This window comes from Aspergillus pseudotamarii, assembly GCF_009193445.1.
Source record: "Aspergillus pseudotamarii strain CBS 117625 unplaced genomic scaffold BDV38scaffold_2, whole genome shotgun sequence".
NCBI lineage: Eukaryota > Fungi > Ascomycota > Eurotiomycetes > Eurotiales > Aspergillaceae > Aspergillus > Aspergillus pseudotamarii.
The window spans coordinates 1,155,333-1,167,027 of NW_022475016.1; the positions used below are offsets into that span (position 1 = coordinate 1,155,333).

Consider the following 11,695-nt stretch of genomic DNA (forward strand, 5'->3'; position numbering starts at 1 on the left):
AGTTGACAGAGAAAGGTAATAGTTCCCAGCTATCATACCCCCGGAGTAGCGGTCAATCCGGACTAGTATCCCGACACCTACCTTTCATATACAAAGTCCAGTGCCATGCAAATAGCCAGGCATGGCCGCATCTACGGACGGACTGGACGTCGCTATTAGGGCGCGAGCATTACTGATTATATCGGAGGTTCAAAAGGAAATGCACAGGTATGGGGCAGTGACTATCATTCACACGCAACAGACCATAAACCATAATAATATTTTAGCTCCAGAATTATACCTGTTCAACGTCTCGCCGGTGATTTCATTTTCGTCATGACCAACTGAACCCTTCGATTCGTCTCTGTAATCATGCTTAATCTTCCCAATGATGACGGAAGTGCCAATATTTCCTCGGTACAGCGCTGTATCCGACCGATGGTCCTTGACAACCCGCAAAGTCGGGCGTGCAAAACTTGCTTCACAAAAGCAAATTTCTCTTCTGATGGGACCGAGAACCCACCCACTAGCAATGGGCATTCCTCCACCTGTGCCTTGAAGTGGAAGTTTGCGTTTTTGCATCGACGATTGACAGCCCCGTTTGAAATCTCTTGGCCATATTCCCGAAGACGAGTGTCATGATACTCGACAAACACGCCATCCCAAACACCACTGTCAACAGACGTGATTGTTTCAAGCGCAGTTACTAGGCTGTCAATACTAACAACGACTATCATGAGCAAGTTTACCCGTGTTTTGCAGCAAATGGCACATTCAAGGATAGTATCGGTCAATTGCTGTAAGATCTGCTGGCATTTCAAGATCGAGTCTATGGTGACAGTTGGCCATGTGCGGGAAGCACTTATATTGAGCAGCATCAGATCTCGGGCAATGTGATCATGGCACTGACACTGATACTCGCGGGTCGAAAGAGTCGTGGGCAGCCCTAGGCCTTCCAATGAGTGACTATATTCGTGGGTGTGTCGTTGTCCCTTTGTTGTAATTACTGGGTTTAGGTGTTCACCCGTGCCGGATAATCTAAGATAATCATTCTCCATCGAAGGCGGTACAGTCTGTGGCCAAACTGACAAATCCCTTTTGATAAACCCCGTATAAGGGGACTCTATATCACTCATGGCCTGCGCACCTTCAGTCGTTGGCTCACCATAGGCTGAAAATCCACTTGTTGGTGGATAATACGCGACCAATGGCACCTGGTCTTGCAGCTCAGACGCAGCCACATCAATGGTCTTGGCAGAGCCGGCGAAATCTTTTGTGCTGGATGGAATCGCTGCGAGACCGCTGTCAGCGCTACTAAGCCCAAGGGCACCGAGAAAGTTGCGGTCTTGCGTCAGGTCGGCCGACTGTCCAGATATAAACTCCTGTAGCCAGTTGTCGGACAGGTCTATGGTATCCGAGCCTGGATGACACAAACCAATCGTCTATGTTAGCTTGACTACCCTATAGGGGATGTAAAACCAACCCTCATAAAGTGATAATTTGTCTGTATCTAGGAATGGTGGGGTTGGTAAGCGTGTATCCTCGGTGGAAATATCATCTACAATGGAGTCGTCGAAGGCGAACTCGTCCAGGATCACCTCCTCGTCATCCTGGGGATTTTTTATTTCCTGCCCACTTCTCTGCCCTGAGTCTCGCTTTACCTTCCTTTTCCTTGGACTCCGAACTCTTCGATTGGTCTGATGACGAGAGTGATCTGAGATTCCACGATCAAGGGAATCGTCTTGTGCATTGTCTCTCTTCTTTGCTGGTCTTCCCAGGCGTCGGGACATGCTGTAGATACAATCGATGTTGTGTTTCTGACATCGCCGGCACGATGGTCTCTCATGGCTACAACGTATTTTAGCTTGCTGACAAGCGTTGCAAGTAGATCGAACTTTGACACTTTTGGGGAGAGGGTCGGGAAGAATTCTGGACAACCTGTCTCGATTCATGGCGACTGGATATAATACCGTGTCTGGACCGATAGGTGTTTTGAGCTACCCTCGAACCTTCTGTCCGGCATGCTATATACCGGCCGATCAGCGTCTTTGTGAGGGTGCAGTCCATCTCATTGCTACCGTCTCCGTAATTACCCTCAGATATCAATAGGCTCAAAGTTCAACATCAAGGTAGCAATGGGATGCAGCTCTATCCTTATCCATGTTACATCACCCAGGTTCCACACCCGATTCATCGGCAATTCCAGGTATTTGGAATTAATCATAGCCGTAGGGCATTATGCCTAGGGCCTCGCAGTGGTGTGATTAATCGCCATTCATATTGCCAAGTCTTAGGGTTCAACTTCGTGGGCAGTGCTACTGTGATCAAAGCTAGTGCGAAAGTTTATTGATTTGCCTACCGCCTGAACTCCGCAGTTACGAGGATATGCCACATCCACCCTTAGCCCCTTGTCTAGACCGTTCGCGCGGAGCCCTTCAACCCTGTCGTCCTACATGACAATCTGCAGGCTCCCTTCCATCTCACATGCCCTCGCCCCCGACGAACCCGTGGGATCAGCCCCCTCGCACAACATAGACCTTAGCCACGTCGTCGTCGGGCTAGCCGTAGCCGTCGGCCTTATCACGCGCCCATCATACTCCACAAGGAAATAGTTGCCGGCCGCTGGCGCTTCAAGCCTAGCGATGTCTACGAACTGCTGGATATCGAAGCCTGCTCTCGCCTCTGCCGTCTGCGGGAAGATATGGCAATAACACTTCGGGAACCGGTAATCACTCTTCTGGTTAAACAGGAGGTATACATATCGATGGTGCGAGAACGGTGGCGGTCGTGGAGCGATGTATTCGGCTCCCATGCTCAGGTTGACGAGGACACCTCCACCTGAATTTCCCTCTCTTTTCTCCACCATTTCTTTACTATTTGATATATCCATCATAGCGCCTTGCTGCATAGTGCAAACCATATCGGGTTGATACCAGTGTAATGCGACTGTTGCGTTCATGCCGTAGATAACGTCCAAGTCAAAGAATAGTAGCAGATAGGTCAATTCAGAATTTAGTCCGCGCGCGCTTATGATAGGCAGGTTTGCCGTTTCTATTTTTTTTGGTACAAAGGATTAGGCATTATCCCAACCATAAAATAAGAATAAATGAGAACCATACTGGACTTCAAAATCGTATCCCCAGGATATATCCACGATGTATCAGGATATCGCAAATACAAGATCGGAATATCTGGAGGAAGAGGACTTATCTGAGCTGCTGCCCGTGTCCAAAGGAGATATAATAAAATGCATAACATTGTTCCTAACATGTAGTGATATTTTATAACCCTGAAATAGATAATCACAATCACTGGACTTCATAATGCTCTTATAGTACTCGCTTCATTCCTGCCATATCAAATCGAAGACACGACGTGTGTAACACTGAAGGCACGGCAATTAACCATGACAAACAAAACCAAACAAAACTGATGATCTGTGCTTTAGGGTCAACGACCACCCTACAAACATCGGGGAAAACATAATTCACGAATGAGATAATGAAAAGCTACCGTCACAAGGAGATGATGAGGCGCACAAGAGTTGATCGAATCTAAACAAACACCCACAATCATAGGCTAGCGATAGGCCCATCCTGCACAATAGTAGGTAAAGACAAATGACTCTACTCTCGTTTCCTCCACCGTAAGCCCCATCTCCATACCATCCATAGTAAAGGAACGACGCTTAGTACGACAACTGCCACACCGCCATATGTTGCCCTAACACCCCGGTGCTGGATACTGGGATGGATGAGGGCTGTTGCTGCTGCGCCTAGGGAGCATCGGACGAGGTTATTTGTGGCCATTATTGTTGCTGGTGTTGTGTAGTGGAGGTCCACGAGGAGGATATTTAGGATGTTGTAGGTGGCTGTTAAGGTGAAGGATATGGTAAATATGAGTGTTAGGGTTAGGGCGAGGGGTGGTGGATTGGTGCTTGGGGTTGTGAGAGCGTAGATGAGAATTGGGAAGGGAGCTAGGAGCTTTTGTAATATTAGTATAAAATAGTATGGGTGGTTAGTGCGGTTAAAAAAGCAGATGGGGATGTGGGTGCGTACTGTCATCGGTCCCCCGACCCCTAGTCTGGCTTTCTCAAGCTCGAAGTTCTCCACGTCCTGTCGGCCCTTTGCTATCATTCGCCTGTAATTCCAGTCTACGATCATTCCATTGAATGTTGCGCTCAGTAGGGTGCCAGCGCCCATTGGGATAAAGCTTAAGCCAATGCTCAAGTCACTTAGTCCGTAGATTGATCTGAGTTGGGAAGGTAGACCGGCTGTTATCGCGTAGTAGCTTGCGAAGATTAGGCCGTTGGCCAGGAGGATGAGGCCTGTGGGGAGGTGGAAGAGAAGCGAGAGCGTAGATAGGGGGTCGGTCTTTCTTTTTGGCAAATGTGCTTGGAGGGCCGGTTCTGAGTTGGCACATGGAATAGGAATGGGCTTTCTGTGAGGCCGTTTTGACATCCACCAATTGAGGATGGATCTATTCCAGCCCGATGCTGGGATTGAGCCATCTCCGACAATCGTTCGGCATGTTTCTGGAAAGAAGAGCACGAGGGGGATGAGAAAGATCGTGCATGACATTGCTAGGAACCAGAATATCGACTGCCATCCTAGACATTCGCTCAAGACACCACCGAGAAGAGGTCCTAGTGATGGCGCAAGGATGTTCCCTAAGGAGGTAATGCTCATGTACGTTCCCCGTTCAGCGGAGGTGATGACATCGGCTGCGACGGCTGATGCCAAGGCCACAGTGCCGCTGCTGCCGGTGCTCTGAATCGCGCGGAGGATCAGAAGCGCAGGATAGCTGTGTTGGAGGGCTAGGGCGATATTGCTTGTTATATAAATCAAAAAGCAGAGAATGTAGGCCGGGCGGCGGCCAACTTGATCTGCGAATGAGCCTGTGAGGGTTGGAGCTAAGCCTTGACATATCTGCACGTAGTTTAGGATTGAGTAACGGTTGAATATATCAGAGGGTACTGTGAGAAGCATGATGTACCATGTATGTAGTTATAGTTAGGTTGATTTGGGAACTGGTTACATCTAGGTCGGCAGCTATAGAATTGAGGGCTGGGTAGTAGATGTTAGCAGAGATGGGGGAGAATGTCGACGCTATGGCTGCTGTGAGCATAATCAACTGCTTCTGTCTGGTAGTAAAAAGTGAATATCGTTCTTTCTCGCAATGAGGTTGTAAAAGGGGTGTGCTTTCGGTAGGTCGTCCTTCTACCGAAGCTTCTTGGCTGTTGTTCATCTCTCCTTGGCTCTTCTTCCGTAGGGAGGGCTATGTACATTGAGGGCTGAGGTGGTCTACTATGTGCAGTAGCTATGAGGAAAATATGTTATCAAGCACCTTCATAAAGGTTGGCAAGTCCCTAATTCCCAGCATAGCATTCCTTTGGGTTAAAGTTGTTAAAGCCTCAAAGCATAAAGCCTTCTGCGCGGCCACCATGTTACTGAGTGATACACAAAGATAAACCTTACAACTCACACGGTCAAATCTTTGGCAATGGCCTGTTGACCTCTGTTTCACCTGTGTATATGTGCGATGGTCGAAACAACTTGCCGCGTGTCACTGCCATGAGTTAGAATACTCCGTTATCTGACCACAATCAGCACATACACATGTATTCCCGCCAATGGGCCATTATCCCTATTATTCGCTGTGTCAACATAGCAGCTGGAATGATATCTGGGTCGAAGCCACTATCCACTAGTCAGCTGCCGTGGGGTGATTCATGTGCTGAGCTCGTAGCTTACATCGCAGTGAAGACGAAGTTACCATAAAAGTCGGCATTGGGGTACAGTCCTCTGCGGCTGAAGTAGACGTCCGCTGAGGCTACTTCCTCGATGCGCTCGGTTATTTTCAAATACTGATTCGATGATAAGTCCAGATCCTTCAGGATTGACTGAATTGGGCGCACCCTGGGATCAAGACCTTTGTATGAGCGATGTCCATATCCGAAGAGCTTCGTTCGCCCGGTTTTAACCTCCTCGATAAACTCGGGAACCTTCTCCGTTCTACCGATGTCCCGGAGTATACGCTGGGCGGACACGGTAGCACCAAAGTGAAGGGGCCCATATGCGGCTGCCACCGCACTGATCAAGCAGGAAATAGGATCCGTTAACGAGGATGCTGTCACTAGTGTTGAGAATACGGTCAGGGCCATGCCATGGTCGGCATTCAGCATGGCAAAGCGCCGGAAGCATGACAGCTTAATTGGATCTGGGCGACTGGAATCCCGATCCACCAACCCTGCCATAGTGAATAAATTCGCACAGTAGCTATTCTCCGATGATGGTAGTTGAAAATCAATACCCTTCCGATGGCTATTTACCAGACCAAAAATGACACCATATGCCGCTACAGTTCGGATAACCGCATCATCGACATTACGCAGGTTTCCTTGGTATAGACTCGCATGTGTTGATGCGGGAATTGTATCTGGAAAGCACGCCAGATATGCCGAGAGCCCGGCCAGGATCAGTGGCAATGGAGATGTTCTGCGGCTGTAGCATCAAAGTCAGTCATTGCAACAAGACTATGATCACACGAGCGCTTACGGAAGTCCTCGAACTGTTCGATGCACACTTTCTGGGACAGCCAGCATCTGTTCTGTAAGCTTCCTGTTTAAGTCCCTCTTTTCCTGCATTGTTGGATATGTGCCCCAGACGAGCAGATGTAACATGTCCTCGAAGTCGCTGTCCCATAGTTGGGCCAATGTGTAACCGCGAAAGAGAAGTACACCTCTTTCATGATCCCTACGCACGTCAGTCTGTGCACCGTTTCGCCTTCCCCTGTGTCGTACGAATAACTTATAGCGGACTCTATCACCGCTGTATTCTGTAGCCCTGGGTCGTGTACCCGCAGCCCACCAACCGCATGATCTGATCGATTTGTACCAGTTGCTGGTGCCGTGATCCTCTTGAGATCAAGAGCAGAAACCACATTTTGTTTGATCGGAATCTCGTACTTCTGCTTCGTCCGAGAGTCGACGATATGAAGAGTCCCTGACGACATCGGAGGTTCTCGTGGCCTTTGACACGTGCAGTCACGAAACTCTCCAGGTTGCTAGAGCGATTTCGAGTCTCACCCTATGCTCTGGAAGCTTCGTACATCGAAGTGAACAATAGTACTCACAAGCACAAGGGAGTCATCCACTTTATAAGTTGCCATGTATGCTACTGCACATTCTTCCATCGCTGGTCAAGGGTTTTCGGTACGTACCAGGTGTAATCTTCTGAGACGGGTAGCTGAGTACGCCGTCCATCATATGAATAGTCTGGCCAAGCAACCGGGAAGTTTTCAGTCCTTCCGACTCAAACCCAGTATATCCCCGATCGAATATTGATGGGACCGCCCAACTTTCAACGCAAAGTCTTCTGTTGTCAGTCTCCGACTTTAGATATTGCTATCAATTGAGAGAATTAAGAGCTTACAGTCCATTATTCTTTCAGTAAAACGTGACTTGAAGAATAGCAGCTAACAATTACCGTCCATCAACTAGACCTAAAGGGTGTGCGGTGCAGGTACGTAGCGTACTAAGTTACACCAAGTGCGAATTTCTCAATTGCCATTCCAGTTTCATTTATTAGATAGGTCATAAACTATTCATCGTCCAAATTATTGTGCCTTGTGAAAATCATCCATCCGCCGTGATATGTTTATTCCGGCATGTTCTTGAAAGGCTTCGCGAGATGCTCCTGGCAGAATGGAAGCTTACTGACCGTCCAGATTTCGGTGTCCTAAACAGACATATCGCGTTAGCTGCAGGGCAAAAGGGAAACTATCATAGGGGCTCATACAGGCTTCAAGGTCTTCTTAATCTCCACATCAAGGGTTCCGGCCTTCAAGGCGATGATCTCCGGGGCTGCTTCTGGGTCGTGGGCAATAGGGGAGCCGCACTCCGAACAGAAAATTCGGTGCACAGCTTTGCCTGAAGATCCCGTTCCTGCGTAGCTCTTGGTGGGTCCATTGATCGTCAATTTGTCTTTAGGCACTACCGCGACGAGAGCTGTGGAACGAGAGTAATATTAGCACATGGTCTCCCGTAGACCATATTCGAGTAAGAGATGTCGAGAAATGGATGTTAAACATAATCACACATACAATAAGTTGATCCACTCTGACGCTGGCAATCGTCGCAGTGATCGTACGCGGTGATGAGCGGTGCCTCGACGTCAGCCTTATAGGTGACGGCTTTGCACAGACAGTGACCGGACAAAGGCATTCTGATGTCACGAATCGGATCGGTTGAAGTTAATTGGTGTAGAGTAAAGCGAACAAGGTTCTCATGGGTTGGGGACCTTCGAGGAATGATGGCACCTACGGGGGTATTTATAGCCCTCCATGGTCCCCCGGTCATTCACCTGAATATCGATTCTTTGAAAGGGAATCAACTCTTTCTCAGCCGTGGTTGGCATTGCTACATTGGGTGGGAAAGAATCCACCGGTAAGGGTATTTGTCATTGCGGCGTAACCAAGTGGAGAGAAAACAATGTGAATCAATCGCTGGTAAGCAATCCAAATGGATGAAAAGAGTCTCATGAGGGGCAAAGCTGAAGAGGGTCCTTGCGTCACGGGTTGAACTTTGCTGGAATTAGCCAGTCGGTCACGTTATCCCGCCTCCACCAACCTATCTCACTCTCTCTGCCTCCTCTCGCTTTTGTTGTGTTTACCTCTTCTTCTTCTCGCTCCCTCACTCACTCAATTGTCCTCGGGAGTACCCATCGCTGCGTTGGTGAGAATCGCGTATTATCTTTACACATTCCCATCAATTGAGTAACAGAATCCTCCCGAAGTACTCCGTAACCTCCTGGCAAAGACAACCCCCTCATCTCAGCTATGCAAGCCCCTCCATAATCCACTACTTGATCTGCAATATTCCCCACTCGGAAGGAGCTTAGATCATGATTATTTGATGGCTGATTACTGATAGTACCAAATGAGCCACTTCAGCCGGTCGCAAACCTTGTTTTGCAGAGACTATCTCAAACCAATTGATTTTCCTTTATGCAAGAATTTGTCATGTTTTATGCCGAGGGCGGCCGAACGGATCTCCAAAAGTCATTCGGTCAATGAGGCGTCTCTGTCCTTTGTCACCGCAGTTTTCGTTGAGTGGGGTCCAATGTATATGAATGGGACTAACGCGGTGAGAAGCACGGATCGTCCGTCCAGGCCCACTGTCACATCTCCCCCTCAGGCGCTTCTATCATCTGCATATTATGCAATGCCCCTCCATGCACCCTCAAAAATGAGATACTACATCTAATCAACATGGGTCTGGGGTGTTATCCAAGATTTTGTCACACCACTTGGGGATATCCCAGACCCTTCCCTGGGTTATGAGGGCGCCGAGCGCCGTCTGCTTGGGTATCTGTCGCTTGCTTTTTCGCTTCGCATTATTGAAGATCGGCTAAGGGGATTTCCGTTGCCATTACCAGTACATTATGAGACCATCTAATATGACCGACAATCTCATAGTCTTTTGATCGGCTCAGTTGGGGGGGATATTCTTTGGCGCTGGGTCCCTCGCGAACATAGGTCAGCTTTCCTGGCCATTGTTCGATTGTCTTGCGGGAAACGACCTGTTTACATCTCACTCCAAAGTGTTGTATGAGCAGATCTCAGGGATCTGAGGGACCACCTGTACCATACAACCTTGACTGTGACTCGCCTATGAACATTCCTCAAGAGATATATAGGAGTCATAGGCGCGTAGGAAAACACTCGGAGTACGGCTAGTTACCTAATACGCTCTGAATGGCTGATATCTAGGGAGGCTGGTATGATTTGTCCCAATTCAGGGTTCAGAAATAGCCATCCACGCCTACTGTATGGGCCATCATCGCAAATCCTCCTGAGCTTAACTGGCCAACTGCCATTCATAAACAGATATAGACACGTCTCTTCCCAATAGTATAGGCCCTATTGCTCAGTCCAGCCTGCAAACTAGTTTCATACAGAGCCAAGGGTTTTCTTTTCCGGGAAGTGTTTATTGCTATATGATAGAATACGGGCGTTAAGAATAGCAAATCCTTCTAACGGCCGCTGTACCGCAGTTTAAACTTCTAATGTCGCGATCAGCTAACATCCGATCTAAACACTTTCGAGAACAAGGTCAGCCTGCGCGTGAAGAAAACTGCTAAGTTCCATTCAACAAAGTCCGCTCACTTCTATCGGCAACGACAGACCAGGTTGCAGCGCCCCACAAGATATCCCCGGAAGATCGTTCCTATTCGGAATAGGCCGAGCTTTGGTACTCATACGAGTTAAACTGTTCAAGGTGCGGCTCTAGGTTGTTTGTTCAAACTACATTGAAGGATGTTTCATCTGTGATATTACCCCTAAAGTCTGTGCCTGTTGGACAACCTTATGTGTAGTATTGCTTTGTGGCTTGTGCAACAGACTTTTCCTTAGCATCGATATTGATTGGCTTCACCGCCAGGCCTTGCGTGGTCGCTGAGACCCGTGTCAATACTGATCCGTATTACCCAATGATCTTCCCCTCACAAAATACCTGCAGCTTCACCCATGACCAGCTTTCCTCCGGTGGGTTCACTGTTGGTGATACTGCGGCAATGTCCCCGCTGATACCATTGTCAATGCATCTGCCGCAATATAGATCTGCTTCTCAGACTTGCGGTTATTTGTTTAGAAAAAATAAACCCCTTGTCGTTCGCTCGTCACAGATGATTGGTCGATACGGACCATGGAATTGTTGACTAGTACTAGAGTCTTTGATGCACAAAAGCATATATCTTGCAGTCAAAGGCTGACACTTCCGATAGATTGTCATTGACACAACCTACCTCTCCCTGTCCTGTACTTAGATTGTGCTGAATACTGTATAAGTTACGGACATGCCTACAAAGGTGACATATAGGCCCACACGCGTCGGTAGAGCTATACTGTTCAGCCATAAGGCAGCTATACATCGGTAGAGTAGTACTGAGAAGTATTGGCGCGCACGTAAGATTAGGCAACATCATCAATCATTGAATCTTACCTTTCGCTATACCTTTTCTTCAGTAATTCGCCGACTCCATCTCATGATAAGCTTATGGCACAACGTCCCTACAGTTAAACACCCCTTGTAGCGTGTTATATTGACTATCCCGCTGGCCTATTTGGAATGAGGCTATCCAATCCAGTCGTATATCCACTCTAGTAATAGGCTACTCACATAAGTCTCAATCCAAGTCTAAAACATTCAGTAGAGTGGCTACCGGACAAATACACCGAGAACCCCGAAAGTCTCCTTGATCATTACTAGGACCCATAGTGTCATTGTGCCCGACTATAAGGTGAGTATATAGCATGTGAGAATCCATGGTCGATAGGAAAGCAACACTAGGAGATCAGCCGGGAAGCTGTTGCTGAAGACATGAGTGTCCCGGCTTGCATATGGCAATGACACCCCACTTTGTAACGCTGTGCAAGAGGCATCTTGAGCACTTGAAGAAAATAACGCAGTGTCCGTGTCACTTAGATAACTAGCGATGTTTTGCAGATGACCTCATATATCCGATTACCCAAAGGAATAAGGACATTAGATTATTATGTATGGTCCCTGTTCCACGTCACGTGTGACAGGTCCTAGCGGAAGTGTCATTACTCTCTGAAAGAGCTTGCTAGTCATACCTCTTCTTCTTCTTTTCGTTTCTTTTCTTTTCTTTCTTTTCTTTCTTTCTCTCTTTTTCTTTTTTCTTTTCCTTTTTTT

The 11,695-nt window shown here is 47.9% G+C and overlaps 3 protein-coding genes across 3 annotated transcripts; all 3 read right to left on the reverse strand.

Annotated features, from left to right (window-relative positions):
- Positions 1 to 284: 284 nt before the first annotated feature.
- On the reverse strand, positions 285 to 1,769 carry BDV38DRAFT_277532 (uncharacterized protein; the record flags this gene model as incomplete). The annotated part of the gene is made up of 2 exons (XM_032058512.1): positions 285 to 1,399; positions 1,463 to 1,769. 2 exons carry the CDS (start codon positions 1,767 to 1,769, stop codon positions 285 to 287), a joined length of 1,422 nt encoding a protein of 473 aa, XP_031919580.1.
- A 659-nt stretch (positions 1,770 to 2,428) lies between these two features.
- On the reverse strand, positions 2,429 to 6,993 carry BDV38DRAFT_267402 (putative citrate synthase; the record flags this gene model as incomplete). The annotated part of the gene is made up of 10 exons (XM_032056581.1): positions 2,429 to 3,030; positions 3,099 to 3,189; positions 3,645 to 4,372; positions 4,595 to 4,907; positions 4,975 to 5,195; positions 5,506 to 5,547; positions 5,596 to 5,678; positions 5,733 to 6,482; positions 6,537 to 6,734; positions 6,782 to 6,993. The coding sequence occupies 10 exons, from the start codon at positions 6,991 to 6,993 to the stop codon at positions 2,429 to 2,431; spliced, it is 3,240 nt and encodes a 1,079-aa protein (XP_031919581.1).
- Positions 6,994 to 7,480: 487 nt separating this feature from the next.
- Positions 7,481 to 8,603, reverse strand: BDV38DRAFT_67876 (GFA family protein). The gene is made up of 4 exons (XM_032063756.1): positions 8,303 to 8,603; positions 8,083 to 8,204; positions 7,779 to 7,987; positions 7,481 to 7,718 (listed from the first exon to the last, which is right to left on the reverse strand). The coding sequence occupies exons 2-4, from the start codon at positions 8,201 to 8,203 to the stop codon at positions 7,638 to 7,640; spliced, it is 411 nt and encodes a 136-aa protein (XP_031919582.1). The 5' UTR covers position 8,204; positions 8,303 to 8,603; the 3' UTR covers positions 7,481 to 7,637.
- Positions 8,604 to 11,695: the final 3,092 nt, after the last annotated feature.

What these genes read in the sequence shown, in the direction of transcription:
- BDV38DRAFT_67876 (XM_032063756.1), bottom strand. Translation starts at nt 8,203, where the DNA reads ATGCCTTTGTCCGGTCACTGTCTGTGCAAAGCCGTCACCTATAAGGCT. An exon ending in TCAGAGTGGATCAACTTATT is followed by an intron (nt 7,988 to 8,082) that starts GTATGTGTGATT and finishes CTCGTTCCACAG; the next exon opens with CTCTCGTCGCGGTAGTGCCT. An exon ending in TTAAGAAGACCTTGAAGCCT is followed by an intron (nt 7,719 to 7,778) that starts GTATGAGCCCCT and finishes ATGTCTGTTTAG; the next exon opens with GACACCGAAATCTGGACGGT.